General features: G+C 39.0%; 1 protein-coding gene across 7 annotated transcripts in view; it reads right to left on the bottom strand.

Annotated features, from left to right (window-relative positions):
* Positions 1-18,358, bottom strand: part of Carf (calcium responsive transcription factor) — a 68,179-nt gene that overhangs the window by 11,840 nt on the left and 37,981 nt on the right. For all 7 annotated transcript variants that reach the window (XR_001174849.1, XM_013011183.1, XM_013011152.1 and 4 more), the window contains 4 exons: positions 12,730-12,873; positions 8,804-9,037; positions 5,694-5,856; positions 3,543-3,606 (listed from right to left, as the gene is read on the bottom strand). Coding sequence is in view for 6 of the 7 variants with exons in the window: in XM_013011183.1 (XP_012866637.1) it covers positions 3,543-3,606; positions 5,694-5,856; positions 8,804-9,037; positions 12,730-12,873 (605 nt within the window). In the remaining variant the exon portion in view is untranslated. The remainder of the gene's footprint in view (positions 1-3,542; positions 3,607-5,693; positions 5,857-8,803; positions 9,038-12,729; positions 12,874-18,358) is intronic.

Here is an 18,358-nt window from a genome sequence, read left to right as displayed (position 1 = left end):
CTTAAAATCATTCTACCTTTGCTTTTCAACTGCTGGGATTGTAGGCTTGCACTACCACTCCAGATTTTATAGAAAAATTCTTTGAAAAGTGGTTCATATTGTCCCTACCTTTTCAGTTATCTCAAATGTACTCTTCAACTATCCTAAAATGGCTTCCTCCTCATCCATTCCATTGAAATGAGCTGGATCCTCCAGCTTCAAAAACCCTAATATGACATTTTTCCCTCTTCTTCCTCCCAACTCTCATCCATACCCACTTTATTCTTTGGCAGTATTGCTGAACTAAGTAATTGCCACCACAGTCAACAGTTCAAGTCTGAAATGCAGAGGTCATCAAAGGTCATTTTAACTCTTTTATCCTTTACTAACATACATCTACTCAACCATTAACAAAGTCTTGGTATTTCTAATTTTAAAATAATTATTAAAGAAGGATAATTAAAAGAGTGAGTTTATTAGAATACATTATAAATGTATGTGGAAATGTAACAATGAAATCCTTCATATAAGTAATGTAAGCTAATAAAGAAAAAAATAACTATTAAAACTGTCTATAATATGTATATCACCAACTATAGACTAAACCATGATTACCTTCTACATGTATATATTGAAATGGCTTCCTAAACCTGTTTTTGCTTAACCAGTTTTAATTCCAAGTGCTACATATGGTAAATTCATGCTAACTTTCTTAAGTTCATTAAATATGACAAGCTGTTCCTTGCTTGGCTTTTCCATATGCTATTCCTATTTTTCCTCCAGTTATTAGCTTCAGAGTGACATTTTCAAATATCATTTCTTTATTGTCAATTCTATCATATGCCCAGCACTAAGTATAATGATTTAAATATGTATAGAAGAACTCATTCTAAGAATTTGAAAGCTATTGTACTGATAAAGATACTTATAGGTTAATAAGTGAAATACCAAAATACCATATAATATATACTTATTCACTAATTCTAAAGCATTTATTTAGAAGTTAACTTTTTAACAGGCATTTTTTCTAGGTACTAATTAGTTTGCATAAAATACAATACTTGCCTATTAAAAGCTCAAATAATATTCAAAGATACAGACAGGTAAACAATAAACTACCATGTTGAATGCAGGGGCAAATAGAAAAGAATGAGTAGTTCTCCTATTAGTAAGGGGTGAGGTTAAAAGATCACTTAAGTGCTATGAATGTAGCTCAATGGTAGAGCATTTGCCTAACATGCAAAAAATCCTGGGTTTGATCTCCAGCACTGCAATAAAAACAACTTAAAACCAGAAATTATTACTTGGGTAATAAAAAGAGTTTGCCATGTAGAAGAGAAAAGACATTTCCATAGGAGAGAATAAAAGCAAAATATCTGAAATATGCCTGGAATGCTGATAGAGAATAGAATAGGGCTGGGAAGGTGGCTCAGTGGTAGAGCGCTTGCCTTGCATGCCTGAGGCCCTGGGTTCGATTCCTCAGCACCAGCAAAAAGAAAAAAGCTGGAGGTGGCACTGTGGCGCAAGTGGTAGAGTGCTAGCCTTGAGCTGAAGAGCTGAGGGACAGCGCCCAGGCCCAGAGTTCAGGCCCCACGACTGGACCAAAAAAAAAAGAAATACAAGCCATCTAAAACGGACAAAAACAGTTCCCAAACCAAGGTATCTTAAGGCTATCACTACCAGAATCAGCCAGCCCTCTAGTTAAGTATATTAATATCCATTCTTGAAATTTTAATCATAAAGAAGCATGAAATTTTAAAATAGGAGATGCTTTAATAGCTGGAATTTTCTAGCTGCTCTTTGCCTTTTTGGGTCATGGTTTCCTTACTTATAAAATATATTTTTAAAGCAAGGCGCCAGTAGCTCATGCCTGTAATATAAGCTACTCTGGAGGCTGAAATCTGAAGATTACAGTTCAAAGCCAACTTGGGCAGGAAAGTCTGTGAGAGCCTTATCTCTAATTAATACCCAGAAAACTGGAAGTGGTGCTATGGCACTAGCCTTGAGCAAAAAAGATCAAGCACAGAGCCCAGGCCCTGAGTTCAAGCCCACAACTGCCCCCTCCATATATATATATATATATATATATATATATATATATATATATATACTAGTGTGTATATATATATATATACACACTAAAAAGTTATATATATGTTATATATATAATATATTTATATACAGAGAGAGAGAGAAAGAGAGAGAGAGAGAAAGCGAGCACCTAGAATCAGGTACAATAGCTCATGGACTCCTAGCTACCTGGGAGGCAGAGATCTAAGGATCAGGATCATGATTTGAGGTCAGCTGGGACAAAATGTTTGTTTTGTCTTTTTTTTTTTTTTTGGGTCCCGTCATGGGGCCTGAACTCTGGGCTTGAGCACTGTCCCTAAGCTCTTCAGCTCAAGGCTAGTGCTCTACCACTTGAGCCACAGCGCCACTTCCCGCTTTTTTCTTTTTGCTTATGTGGTGCTGAGGAATGGAACCCAGGGCCTCGAGCATGCAAGGCAAGCTCTCTACCACTGAGCCACCTTCCCAGCTTGGGACAAAATGTTTGAAAGGCTTCATATAAGGCAATGGCACATGTCTGTCATCCCAGTAATGGAGGAAGTACAATGGCTAGACATAGTGGTACACTCCTGTCATCTCAAGTATGTGGAAAAGGGGTAGCAGGGTAGCAAAAGTGACAGACTACAGACCTATCAAGTGTGAGGCCTGGGGCCTGGGTGTGGGGCTCACACTTGTAATCCTGGCTACTTAGGTGACTAAACTTGGAGGATTGTTGGCTTAAATCCAGCACAGGTAGCAAAGTCCACAAAATTCTTTCTCCAAAATAACCAAAGGATAGAACTAGTAGAGTGCTACCAGAACAAACAAGGATCAGAAAAAAAAAGTGCTAAGTGTAAGTTCAAACTCTGGTACTTAACAAAAAAGGAAGAAAAGGAATAGAGGAAGAGAAGAAAGGAAAGGAAAAGGAAGAGGGAAAAAAGTATGGGATGGGGGTATAAGAGGGAAGCATGGTGGCTTATACCTGTAATCCTAGCTACTTGAGAGGTGAGACAGAAAAATTGTGACATTCTAGGCCAGACTGGCTGGACAAAAAGTTAATGAGAGTCTATCTCAACAAACAAGCTAGGTGTGGTGGCTTTGGACTATAATTCAGCTATAAGATAGCAAGGAGGATCAAGGTCCATGGCCAGCCCTGGCAAAAGTACAAGGCTCTTTCTGAGAAACAATTAAGCAAAAAGGCTGAAGCAATAAAACATTTTTTGGTGGTATGGAGAAATGAACTCAATACATTCATTGATAGGTAATGAGTGAGGCCTCCCCAGCCCTTTTGTGTTTTCGGTTTATTTTTCAGATTGGGTCTTCTACTTTTGCTACAGGTCAGCTCTTTAGACAGCAGTCCTCCCACCTCTCCATTCCAATTAGCAAGGATTATAGGTATCAACCACCAACTCTAGCCTGTTATCTGTAAAATTTGATTAGATAAGATAGTATCTTAAGTTCCTTCAAGTTTTAAAGTTTTTTGATTTAATACTATGCAAATATTCAAGATAACCCACCTCCGGCGAATGTAACTGTCACAGTTTCTCTGAGAATATTCTCACCATCTGTTGTCCACTGAAGCTGAAATGAGAATATTTATTTCAGTAAAAAAAAAAAGTTACACAGAAAAATTTTCTATATAAAAATAAAAAGTTCTTTTATGTAAAATGGTACCATAAGCAAAGTTAAAATATAAGCCACGGCTTAAGAGAAACAATATTTAGAAGGGAAAGAAATCTTAAAACATCAACATATGATCCTATTTTATTTTTATTTATTTGTTGTTATTGTAGAGTTGATATACAGAGGGGTTACAGTTACTTGACTCAGGTTATGAGTACAATTCATTTTTTTTTTTTTTGGTCGGTCGTGGGGCTTGAACTCTGGGCTTGGGCGCTGTCCCTGCGCTCTTTAGCTCAAGGGGAGCGCTCTACCGCTAGAGCCACAGTGCCACTTCCAGTTTTCTAGTGGTTAACTGGAGATAAAGAGTCTCACAGACTTTCCTGCCCGGGTTGGCTTTGAACCGCTATCCTCAGATCTCAGCCTCCTGAGTAGCTAGGATTACAGGCATGAGCCACCGACACCTGGCTATGAGTACAATTCTTTTTGAACCATGTCTCTCCTTTCCTTGCTCTCTCCCAGTTTTTCCCTCCTGTCCCCAACCACAAGATGCATCCATGTAGTGCCTAGTGAGTACTGCTGTTGTATTCCTTCAACCCTTGTTCTACCTTTTCTGTGCTCCCCTTACCTTCCCAAAACAAACTAACAAACAAAAGAAAAAGAAAACAAAAACAGCAACAATGGCAACTAAAAAACGTCGATTCCTTTTCTTGAAGTTCATTTCATAAAATATTACTTATATGATATGCACATAGCTACTGAGCCTTTGTCAACCACTCCTATGCATATCCTCCCTTTGACCTCAGTATGTGAATATCTAGAGTCCTATGTAATTTATCATGTCCCAGTGTGTGTGTGTGTGTGCACGCGCATGCATGTGCGCACACACACGTATACATATATATATATATATATATTTAATCATTTAGTGTGTGTACTTATAGATTTATAGGCACATTCTAGTTACCACAAATGAGGGAAACTATGCAGTCTGCGTTTCTTTGGCTCTGGCTTACTTCACTTGTCAGACTATATTTGTGCTTTATTCTATAATTACTCTTTAGTTCACATTCTCATACCACAAGTATCCCTCACTATCCAAATATATTAGTTTCTTGAATTCATCTACCAAGAATATGCATAGGAAGTATAGGTGGTAATAATCAATTCTAACCAAATCTGCTTTATTTCTTGAATTCTGGATAGGATTAGGAGGCTATATTTTAAAAATGTTTCTAGATTCAAACACAGTACTGAACACTTCAAGAATTTCCTTGACTTTTACTATATGAGGGATCTGAATGCTATAAAAGTTGGATAGTTATATAGAAAGAAATAGAAGTTCTACCTTTCATAAAGCCAAGAATCTATTCTAGTATTGAATTTGAATGAAGTTAGGAGAACAAAGGGTATTGCTACTCAGATTTTCATGCCACAATCACTACCTGCCTGAATTGTAATTAGTGATTTCCAGGTAGCAGTAGTATAACTTCATCAGAATAAGTTATATATAGGAAAAACTATAATATCAAAGTGTGAGGTACAGCTGATACCCACATATGGCATAAGGATACCACAGCATCACCTCCTGAATTCAAGTTGGAACAATTCAACCTTGCTCATGTATTTTTTACAGGAAGGCTATATACTCAGTATACACTGAATAAATGACTGCTTAGCCATAAGAAATAATTCTGCAAAGAATAAAAATACTGATTTAAAAGTGAAGATTAGTATTGTTATTATTTTCAGATTGGAAATCCACTGTTTCTTCTTGTAAATGTAATAAAAAATTAGTCAAGTTATCATCTAAGAGGTCTAGCATTTACATTTTTGGTTGTCATATTGGTGGTACTAGAGATTGAATTCAGGGCTTCCCACTTGTTAGGCAAACACTCTACTTCTTGAGTCACACCCCAGTTCTATTTTTTTCAGCTATTTAGATAGTCTAGTGGTAGACATCTCTATCAGGCCAAATAAAGAAGCTAATAAAGAGTCTCCAATAAAATAGTCCCTAATAAAATAAAGAACTATAGTTGTAATCATACCGTTGCTGGAATAATCTCTGAGTTATATACCATATCTCCAGTTCTCAGGGATTTCTGTACCTCATGGATATGATTTTTTATATCATTTACAGTTGGAAAAAATGATAAGTTATGTCTTTCGGGTACCTCATCAGGTTTGAACAGCTCTCTTTCTACAAATTTTCTGTGAAAAATATAAAATAGAATAAAAATATAAGTAATCTAGTAATTATACTTTATAATAAACATCTATAAAGTATTTTATAGGTCTATAAGAATAAGTATTTTATGTTTCCCACTTTAATTTTTTTCCATGTATTAAGTCAGAATTCACACAAGTTAAATAAAGAAATATTGTATTTTCATTGGTTAAAAGGCTAAAGCACATTACAGTGACCTTTTCATTTTTATGAATTTTATGAATTCATTTTATGAATTTAAAGGGCTCACTTCTCAGTTTAGGTATCATGTTTGTCAAACATAGTACAGAACTGCTAAGTATTTCCCTGAACTTTTACTACGCTCTGTGACAAAGTTACAATTATCATTCCCATTTTACAGATGAGAAAACAGAATACTTCAGAAGTTACATAATTTGCCCAACATGATAATTCTACCTAGTAGGAAATTGAAATTGAGCCTTTACCCAAATTATACGCCAAAGCATCATGTGGTACTGTATCTAGCAGCAGTTTGATATGTTCAAACTTTACAGATAGACGAGAAGAAAGAAATAAAGACAGCATTGCTATATAGTCATATACAAATAAATGTATCAAGGGAATAACTAAGTTTAACAAATATATGTTTTGTATATTATACTCAATGAACCAAATTGCAGAATTGAGCCAGATGCTGGTGGCTCATACCTGTAACCCTAGCTATTCCAGAGGTTGAGATCTGAGGATTGTGGTTTGAAGACAGTGAGATTCTTTTTTTTTTTTTTTTGGGTCCAGTCGTTGGGTCCAGTCGTGGGGCCTGAACTCTGGGCCTGGGTGCTGTCCCTCAGCTCTTCAGCTCAAGGCTAGCACTCTACCACTTGAGCCACAGCGCCACTTCTGGCTTTTTTCTTTTTGCTTATGTGGTGCTGAGCAATCGAACACAGGGCCTCATGCTTGCAAGGCAAGCGCTCTACCACTGAGCCACCTTCCCAGCCCGACAGTGGGATTCTTATCTCCAGTTAATCCCCAGAAAACTGGAAATGGCACTATGGCTCAAAGTGGTAGAATGATAGTAAAAAAGCTCAGGGATAGCACCTGGGCCCTGAGTTCAAGCCCCATGAACAACAACAACAACAACAAATAATAATAATAATAAATTAGAGTTGTATTACTCCTCTGTCCTTAATAAATCTCATTTCAATTAGTTTAAAGTCAGTATATTGTCCTAGGTATAGTAAACAATGAATGGTTTTTTACCAAATTTTGGCTTTTTCTAAAGACATTCCAATGGAAATAAAATAAAAAGACTAAGTGAGGTGTTAAATAGATGTCATGTATTAAATGAGAAATGATTTTAGAAAGTGCTAACTTTGCTGTTTAGATTATGCTACACAATAAATAGTAAGAGTCCCAATGGAATGATTCATGCTGTAATTCCAGTTACTTAGAAGGTGGAGATTAGGAGGATCATTATTGAAGGCCAACCCAGGCAGAAAGTTACAGAGATCCCATCTTAACACAGAAGCTACTTGTGATGATGCATACCTGTTATATCAGCTCATAGGGGGTGTAGGTAGAAGAATCACAGTCCAAGGCTTGCCCCAGAGAAAACCACAAGACCCTATTCAAAAAAATAACTAAAGACAAACGCCTGGGGGCATGCTCAAATGGCAGACTGAGTGCCTAATTGAAAAGTTCTGAGTTCAAACTCAGGTTCTCCAAAACAATTTTAAAAATAGATCAAAGTAACTAGAAGGAGCATGATTAATATCAGAAACTAAGATAATTTGCATAGCCTACAGAATTAGGCTTAAATTTCAGTTCTGACTCTGCCTTTCAAGCCTATTATTCAACTACTTTGTATTTCCATTTTCTCATATGTAGACTGAGTATAAATATACTCACTTTGTAGAGCTGCTTTAAGACTAAGATTATGTGTGTAAAGAATTATTTTAAATTATTTATTATTTTAAATTTAAACTTAATGTTAAATTACAATTATATAATATAATCACATATATTATAATATATATTATTTATATAATACACAATATAATATATTATAATAATATCTAATATTACATATAAATACATTATATTGTTATGTATTATGTATTATATATATGTAATATGTATATAATGTATACATATTACATATTATAATATCTAATATATAATAAGCATAATAAATAATTTTAACTATAAATTTTATTACAACAAATATTTTTTTCTAATAAGATTACATTTGTACTACTCTGGTCTAACTACTGATATTCAAGATAACAATTCATTTAAATATTTCTAAAAATACATTATTATAGTAAATCTTTTCACTATTTCATATTGTAACAAAATTTAATTGTATCCCAAATAGTCTGAGATAATACATATTTTGGCTTAGATTTTTTTTTTTGGTTGGTTGTGGGGCTTGAACTCTGGGCTTGGGTGCTGTCCTTGAGCTCTTCAGCTCAAGGCAAGCCCTCTACCGCTGGAGCCACAGTGCCACTTCCGGTTTTCTAATGGTTTACTGGAGATAAGAGTCTCACAGACTTTCCTGCCTGGGCTGGTTTTGAACCTCAATCCTCAGATCTCAGCCTCCTGAGTAGCTTAGGATTACAGGCGTGAGCCACTGGTGCCCGGCTTGGCTTAGATTTTAAATTTTTTGGTTCTTGAGAAATTTTTTTCTCTGAAAGTATTATATAATTAAATTTATATATCACTTAGGAATAGTCTAACTGGTCAAAAATATAATGTCTCACATGAGTAATCAGAGTCATAATAAATCACATTATAGGTAAACTAGGGCATCTGCTGAAAATGATCAGTTCATAAATAAAGATTATTTTGATATAAACTATGTTCCTTTTCCTCTGATAGCATATATTCTAGAAAGTATCCACAATGTTAAGTGTGGTAAATAAACCAAAGCATAAAGATGAAAAATGCAGAAAAAATCTTTTTTTACTATACCGTAGCTGTTTCCTTACTGCATATACTTGTTCTACTCCCTGTGACACCAGCTCTTGAATCTTTTGTGCAACCTGAGGATGAAGACGTGAAGGTAATGCACAATTCTCATCTCTAAGTGCAGCTTCCTCTTCCTCGATAGAAGCCACAGGAAAGGGGGAGGGTGATAAAGAGAGGCAAGGAGTCTCTAATTCATGATACTGATGAGCTTGCTGTGTAGGTAACTGTACATACCACCTAATAAGAAAAAATATTTTAAAGGGTTACAGTTTAAATGCTGAAATTATTCATTATTATTACATAGAGGCAGGAATCATAAGGGGCACTTAAGTTATAATTCATCAAAAGAAGGAATATTCTTTGAAAAATTGAATAAAACTTAAAATACCCTCTGGTTAACCTTTCTAAGACTGATTTCATACCAATTAAATACAAATCTTTTTAAATCTTTTTTTTTAAAGATTAATCATTGGGCCATGTTTATTTATTTATTTATTTTGCCAGTTGTGGGGCTTGAACTCTGGGCCTGGGCGCTGTCCTTCAGCTCCTCAGCTCAAGGCTAGCACTCTACCACTTGAGCCACAGCGCCACTTCTGGCTTTTTCTTTTCTTTTTTTTTTTGGGTCCGGTGGTGGGGCCTGAACTCTGGGCCTGGGCATTGTCCCTCAGCTCTTCAGCTCAAGGCTAGCACTCTACCACTTGAGCCACAACGCCACTTCCGGCTTTTTTCTTTTTGCTTATGTGGTGCTGAGGAATAGAACCCAGTGCCTCATGCATGCAAGGCAAGGACTCTACCACTGAGCCACCTTCCCAGCCCCTGACTTTTTCTGTTTATGTGGTGCTAAGGAATCGAACCCAGCTCCTCATGCGTGCAAGACAAGCACTCTACCACTGAGCCACCTTCCCAGCCCCTCTTTTTAAGTCTTCATTCATTCACTTTCACTGGCCCTAATGTTGAGGGGGATGCAGAGATGTAAGCATATATGAGAATGGCATTTTAAATTTCATATTAATTAAATTTTACCTTAAAATAGTCAACTTGTAAGTCATCATTTTGCATTGCATACTTCCCATTCATCAAACATGTGTCCCACATTACATTTCTGTGAGGTACCTGTCACCTTATTACTATAGTACATTATAATTCAGAGTTTTTGGGTTAGGAGTATGGCTCAAGTGGCACAGCATCTGACTAGTAAGATTAAGGATGTAAGTTCAAATCTCAGTATTGCAAAGAAAAAAAGAGCTGAGTTATTTGGAAGAATCTCCTTAACAAGAACTCAACATGTTGCCTCTATATCATTCCTAGCTCCTACTGGCCCAAAGAACAAAAGAATTAACAGCAAAAAACAAATCCTGGGGGGGGAAGGGGGTACTGGGAAGGGTTGAGAAGGGGAAACAAAGGAGGAGGCAACAATGCCTGATAAGAAATGTACTTATTACCTTGCTCATGTAATTGTAACCCCTCTGTATGGTATTTTCACAATAAAAAAAAGGAAATAAAAAAAGTAAAAATAAAAAGGCTTGGGTATACCACACATAAACAAAAAAACAAATCCTACAAAAAATGAATTGAGAGCTGGGAAGGTAGCTCAGTGGTAGAGTGCTTGCCTTGCTTGCATGCATGAGGCCCTGGGTTTGATTACTCAGCACCACATAAGCAGAAAAAAAAAGCCAGAAGAGGGCGCTGTGGCTCAAGTGGTAGAGTGCTAGCCTTGAGCTAAAGAGCTGAGGGACAGTGCCCAGGCCCAGAGTTCAGGCCCCACAACCAGACCCCCCCCCCAAAAAAAGAATTGATATGGTAGGATATTTTTAAAGCATATATATATATATATAAATTATATATACATGCATGTATATATATATATATATGTTTTCTTCAAGTAGTTGTATAAAGGGGTTTCTATTAAACATGTCAATTTATGTGTACAGTGCATCTTCATCAGAGTTACTCCTAGAATACTGCTTTCATACATTTATAGAAACTTTTTACAATGCTTAATATCAAACCAAATGAGCCTACTTAAAAATTATAAACAATGTTTTCCAAGTTTTAAGGATATAATTATTGATTCAATTTCCTCATACATCTGAATTTTTTTATTAAAGGTTACACAAAGCTGCTGGGGGGTGGTCGTTCCCACCTGAAATCTCAGCTACTCAGGAGACTGAGACCAGAGGATTGCAGTTCCAAGCCAGCCCCCGCAGGGAAGTCCATGAAAAACTTATCTTCAATTAACCACTGAGGTGGAGCTGTGGCACAAGTAGTAGAGAATTTGCCATGAGTAACAAAGTTCAGGGAGGCTTGATGCTGGTGGCTCATGCTTATAATCCTAGCTACTGGGGAGGCTAAGATCTAAGGATCATGGTTCAAAGCCAGCCAGGCAGGAAAGTCTGTGACTTTTTTTGTGGTTGTTGTTGGTTGTGAGGCTTGAATTCTGGGTCTGGACGCTGTCCTTCAACTCTTTAGCTCAAGGTGAGCACTCTACCACTTGAGCCACAAAACCACTTCTGGTTTTCTGGTGGTTTCTTGGAGATAAGAGTCTCACGGACTTTTCTGCCCAGGCTGGCTTTGAACAACGATCCTCATAATATCTCAGCCTCCTGAGTAGCAAGGATTACAGATGTGAGCCACTGGTATCTGGCTGTGACACTTAATCTCCAGTTATCTACCAGAAAACTAGAAGTGGAGCTGTGGCTCAAAGAAGTAGAGTGCTAGTCTTAAGCAAAAGAGCTGAAGGACAGCACCCAGGCCCAAGACTGGCACACACATGCGCGCACACGTACACCCACACACCTACACCCACACCCACTCACGCACACACAGGATTACACAAAACTATTTCCCTTCTATTCAACTTCATTATATCATAATAGATTCTTCACCTGGGCATGTATATAAAGAATAAGGAAGAAAGCTAATGTTTGTTTCTATTTAAACATGAAACATGAAATGGGATTTTATTTAAGGCCCAGGATTCATTTTTAGCTAATAATAGCCAAAGATAGGTAGGAAAAAAAATCATACAAACAAAAGTTAGGAACAAATTGTGTTCCTAAATATCTTAAATAAAATACTAAAAGTAAAATGAAATGCACTGCTAAATATGTATTTTTCATTTTGGGGACAAAGCAAAAATATACCAAATTTTCTTTTTTGGGTCTGGTCGTGGGGCCTGAACACTGGGCCTGAGCGCTGTCCCTCAGCTCTTCAGCTCAAGGCTAGCACTCTACCACTTGAGCCACTTCCGGCTTTTTTCTTTTTGCTTATGTGGTGCTGAGGAATAGAACCCAGGGCCTCATGCATTCAAGGCAAGCGCTCTATCACTGAGCCACTTTCCCAGCCCATATTTTCTGTTGTATATAGTATATAGTAAGGTATAATTCAGGCAGATGCTAGCACTAGGATGAATTATTTACAATGTTTGGCTGATAGATGCAATAAATTATACAATGGAAAATAAATAGTACTGCGATATCTACTTTATAAAAGCATTTCTTTGGTCCAAGACTGGGATTTGAACTGATGTATCTGATGCTTTCACTCACTGTCTGGCACCCTACCAATTGAACTACAGCTCTAGCCATAAAAGCATTTCTTAATAAAATAATTAGAAGGGGCTGAGAAGTTGGCTCAGTGGTAGAGTGCTTGCCTTGCATTCCTGAGGCCCTGGGTTTGATTCCTCAGCACCACATAAGAAAAAAGAAAAAAGAAAAAAGCCGGAAGTGGCGCTGTGGCTCAAATGGTAGAGTGCTAGCCTTGAGCTGAAGAGCTGAGGGACAGCGCCCAGGCCCAGAGTTCAGGCCCCACAACTGGACCCAAAAAAAATAAAATAAAATAATTAGAAAAAATAATTAGAATTTCTCTTTAAAAAGAATTCTTATAAAGGAAGATAATTAGGAAGTAAAATAATTGTATAAATGTCATACCTAAGAACGCCACCAGCATCTACCAAGTTCTTCTTTAGCATGTTGAAGGCTTTCTCCTGTTCCATTCTAATTATTTTCTTGTCAATTTTGGGATCTGTAGATACTCTATATTCAGGAAACTTCTGTACCTTCTTAATGTAAATCCTGTATAGAAGATATAGGAGAAATTGTTTCGTCACATTATGATATAACTTACTAATCAAGAGTTTAGCTATAGGGCTGGGAAGGTAGCTCAGTGGTAGAGCACTTGCCTTGCATGCCTGAGACCCTGGGTTCAATTCCTCAGCACCACATAAGCAAAAAGAAAAAAGCCGGAAGTGGCACTGTGGCTCAAGTGGTAGAGCACTAGCCTTGAGCTGAAGAGCTGAGGGACAGTGCCCAAGCCCAGAGTTCAGGCCCCATGACTGGACCCAAAAAAACAAACAAACAAAGAGTTTAGCTATAATCCTAGAACTCAAGAGGCAGAGGCAGGAAGACTGTTAGTTTAAGTCCAGCCTGAGCTACATAGTGAGACCCTGTCTCCAAAAAAAAAAATCAAAAAGAAATAAAGACAAAGACCCCTCACTGGCGGATGGCATTGCTCCATCCCACCAAAGCCACTCGGCCCCATAGCCCCTCGAAAGGAACTCCAGAATTACAGGGGTCTACCCACAGAACACCAGTGAGAAGACTCCCAAGGTGCTGGTGCTGACCTGGATGGCGCAAACAGAGACAGAAACCTTGAATCTCAGAATGGTGTGAAGACCCCCTCCCCTACTCCACTGCTGGCAGCCAGCACAAAACACCCCCGTGGTGCCGACCCAGACAGCAGCAACAGAGGCAGAGACGGGGAGAAACACTGACCCAGAACAGCCACCACACAGCCCAGGACCACAAGCAACGCAACTGAACGCAGAGTGCAGTGGCAACCAGCGACAGGCATCACAGAAACAGGGATTTGCCACAGCACAGCTGGAGAGTTCCCAACTAGTTCTAGGGTGAGTACCCCACGGAGGATACTGTACCCCTTCCCCAAGGGAGACCAGTGCTAGTGGTCACCCCCAGAGCTTGACCCAGACTCCTGCCCCAACACTTGGACTACAGGTTCCACTAACACTGGGAACTGTGCAAGCACCCCACCAGCCGGTGGAGCACATCCACCCTGCCAGGCTTGATGAAGAGTGCCCCTGGGAGGGAGCTTAAACACCCAACCCGGGAACAGTATTTATGGGCTACAGCAGCCAGCAGCGGAAGAAATCCAAACTGTGTACTCCAGGCTGTGCACCCCAGGTGGGATACCCAGCAGCACAGGTCCAACTGCCGTGCCCCAGGCAGAGGACCAGAAGGCAGGGCCAGGCCTGGAGATCGGGTGCCTGAGCTGCACAACTGAGTCCCAATTGAAGTCAGAAGCTGAGCACATGCCTCAGCAGAGGGGGCAGAAAGCAGGGAACCACACCCCCTGGGAATCATGCCCATGACAGCAAAAGCCCTGTGTGTCCAGGACAGGAGAATCAGAAGCCCAAACCCCACCAGAACCTGACCTCTATATCCCAAGCCTGGGATTGGACAGCTCAGGCCGCCAACACCTGATTATAGTCAGGAACTCATAGCAGACTCCAGCAACTGGGAGAGTACATCCAACATACCCGATCTTGCCAAGAGCACCTGTAGGAGTAAGCAGGAGCAGTCTAAGCTGTTCAGTCCTTGGCTAGAGGCAGGAACTGCCAGTGATCTCCAGTAGACAGCCCTACAGTGCGTCAGACTAGCAGCTGGAGGTTGGCCTCTACCCCAACAGAACTGAGACCAGGTAGATTCTCCAGGCCAACTCAGAGCTGAGAGCAAGCTTCATCAATTGATCCAGGAACCAACCCAGAAACAAGCAAAGACAGTCACCTATTGACCAAAACAGTCAGAGTTTCAGATTCGTCTCTAATAATCCCTGAATCCCCAGGCAAAAATCAGAGAAAATTACAAGATTTCTCAATACCCAAAACAGCAAGCTACTCCCCAAAGCCAGCAGCCACCCAAGGGAGAGCCCCAGTGGAAGCAAAGCAGGAATAGGAATGCAGTAGGAATGCTACATCCAAGAGAAGCTGGAGGCAATGACTCAAGAATTAAAATGAGAAATAGATCCGAAATTTAAAGAACACAGAAATGAAATATCAAAAGAGATGCAGAATTTCAAACAGGGGATGCATGCAAAAATAGATTCAGGGCTGGGAAGGTGGCTCAGTGGTAGAGCGCTTGCCTTAGATGCCTGAGGCCCTGGGTTCGATTCCTCAGCACCACATAAGCAAAAAGAAAAAAAGCCAGAAGTGGCACTGTGGCTCAAGTGGTAGAGTGCTAGACTTGAGCTGAAGAGCTGAGGGATAGCGCCCAGGCCAAGAGTTCAGGCCCTATAACCGGACCCCCCCAAAAAAATTCAGTACACACCTTGCTAAGAGATGAGATTAATACTCTGAGAACTAACATAGAAGCCATAAATGGCTCAATTTCCTCCATGCAAACCACAATGGAAGCCATAGTTAACAAAGTGAATGAAATGGAGAATAGCATATCAGATACAGAAGACAAAATGTAGCAAATGGAAAAAAAAATCACAGATATGGAAAAATCACATAAATTATGCCAAAGGGAAATCCAAGAGCCAGCAGACAGTGCCAAGAAATTCAACCTTCATATTATTGGAGTGGATGAAGGTGAGGAATATCAAAGCAAGGGAATACAACATTTATTTAGCAAGATTTTTAATGAAAATTTCCCCCATCTTAAAAGAGAACATCTTACCTACATAACAGAAGCATATTGAACAACTAACAAGCAGGATCCCAGGAGAAATACTTCTAGGCACATTATAGTAAAAATAATAGATCTGAATATTAAAGAAACAATCTTGCATCCAGCAAAAACAAAGAAGGAGCTATATAATGAGAAAAAAATCAGAATCACTACAGATCTCTCCTTACAGACACCGAATGCAAGAAAGGCCTGGGAAAGTATGATCCAAGCCCTGAGAGCCAATAACTGCCAGTTCAGATTGCTATACCCTGCAATAGCATTCACATTCCATAGAGAAACTAAAATTTTTAATAATAAAGAAAAACTAAATGAATTCATAAACAATAAGCCAGCATTACAAAGAATATTGAGAGGGAACACAACCTGAAGAAAGAAATCAAGAACAGGGATCCTCATCAGACAGATATCACTGTAAGTCCAACTTAGTAAGTATGAGGAAAGGAAAAAAGAAAAATTTTGGAAAACAGGAAATTGGCAGGAAACACAATGCATCTCTCTATAATAGCCATAAATATTAATGGGCTCAATTCACCAATCAAAAGAAAAAGAACTGCAGATTGGATCAGAAAACAAGATCCATCCAGGAGATCGGTCTGCCTTCTGGGAAGGTGGCTCAGTGGTAGAGCGCTTGCCTTGCATGCCAGAGGCCCTGGGTTCGATTCCTCAGCACCACATAAGCAAAAAGAAAAAAGCCGGAAGTGGCACTGTGGCTCAATGGTAGAGCGCTAGCCTTGAGCTGAAGAGCTGAGGGACAGCGCCCAGGCCCAGAGTTCAGGCCCCACGACCGGACCAAAAAATAAAAAATAAAAACAAACTCAGAGTGAAGGATTGGAGAAAGATCTACCAGACAAATGCTCCCAGCAAGAAAGCAGGAGTTGCCATCCTGATATCTGACTAAATAAACTTTTCATAAAATCAATACAAAAAAGACAAAGAAGGCCGGGTGCAGGTGGCTATAATCCTAACTAATTACTCAGGAGGCTGCGATCTGAGGATCACAGTTGAAAGCTAGCCTGGGCAAGAAAGTCCCTGAGATGGGCTGGGAAGGTGGCTCAGTGGTAGAGTGCTTGCCTGAGGCCCTGGGTTCAATTCCCCAGCACCACATAAGCAAAAAGAAAAAAAGCTGAAGTGGCATTGTGGCTCAAGTGGTAGAGTGCTAGCCTTGAGCTGAAGAGCTGAGGGACAGTGCCCAGGCCCAGAGTTCAGGCCCCACGTCTGGACGGCCCCCCCCCAAAAAAAAGGAAGTCCCTAAGACTCTTATCTCCAATAAACCACTCAGAAAACCGGAAGTGGCACTGTGGCTCAAGAGGTAGAGCGATTGACTTGAGCTGAAGAGTTGAGGGACAGTGCCCAGGCTCAGAGTTCAAGCCCCATGACCAACCCCCAAAAAAGACAAAGAAGGATACTACATATTAATACAGGGAACAATCCAAGAAGAGGATATTACCATTATTAGCAACTTATACTCCCCAAATATTGATGCACCCAAATATGTGAAGCAAATACTCTCAAACTTACAGAATAAAATAGATACAAATACGATAATACTAGACTTTAATACCCCACTCTCACCAAATGACAGGTTCTACCAACCAGAGAATAGGCAAGGAAGCCACCAAGTTAAGTGAGGCCGTATTTCAAGCGGATCTAATTGACATTTCCCTAGTTTTCCATCCTAAAACGACAGAGTACACATTCTTCTCAGCAGCTCATGGAACTTTCTACAAAATATACCATATCATAGTTCATACAAGGAATTTAAGCAAATACAAGGGGACTGCCATAATCCCCTGTATCCTATCCAACCACAGTGGAATCAAGCTGTAAAAATTACTCAAATACATGGAAACTGAATAGCACACTTATGAGCAATACCTGGGTAACAGAAGAAATTAAAAAGTTTCTACAATTCAATGAAAATGAATACATATCACATAGAAACCTGTGGGACCTGGCAAAAGCAGTCCTGAGGGGCAAACTTATCAGTCTCAGTGAACACATCAAGAAAATAGAGACAGACCTAGTAAATAACCTCATGTTGCAATTAAAACTGCTAGAAAAGCATGAAAAAAATTGAACCTAAAATTACTAGATGAAGCCAGATTACCAAATTAAGAGCTGAAATCAACAAGATAAGGACTAATAAAACTATAAATAAAATTAATAAAACAAAAAGCTGTTTTTTTGAAAAAATTATTAAAATTGATGGACCTTTGGCAAGTCTAACTGAAAAGAGAAGAGAGGAAATCCAAATCAATAAGATCAGGGATGCCACAGGAAAAATTACAACAAATACTCAAGACATCCAAACAATTATAAAGAACAATTTCCAGAAACCATACTCACTAAAGAAAGAAAACCTAGCAGATATGGATGAATTTTTAGAGAAATAAAAGTTTCCCAAACTGACCCAAGAAGAAATAAATCAATTAAATAAGCCAATATCTTACAATGAGATAGAGGAAGCAATCAAAAGTCTTCCAACAAGGAAAGGCCCAGGACCAGATGGATTCACTAGGGAATTCTATAAGACCTTTAAAGAGGAACTAATATCCATACTCCTCAGACTCTTCAAGAAATAGAAACAGAGGAAGCTATTCCAAACTCATTCTACAATGTCAATATCACACTCATTCCCAAACCAGGCAAAGACCCAACAAAAAAAAGAGAACTACAGACCAATCTCCTTGATGAACACAGATGCAAAGATCATTAACAAAATTCTAGCCAACATAATTCAGAAACATATAAAAAAAATCATACATTGGGCTGGGAAGGTGGCTCAGTGGTAGAGCACTTGCCTTGCATGCATGAGGCCCTGGGTTCGATTCCTTAGCACCACATAAGCAAA

This window comes from Dipodomys ordii, unplaced genomic scaffold (assembly GCF_000151885.1).
Source record: "Dipodomys ordii isolate 6190 unplaced genomic scaffold, Dord_2.0 Scaffold1, whole genome shotgun sequence".
NCBI lineage: Eukaryota > Metazoa > Chordata > Mammalia > Rodentia > Heteromyidae > Dipodomys > Dipodomys ordii.
Note: the sequence above shows the minus strand (reverse complement) of the source record. Positions and strands in the feature narration are given on the sequence as shown.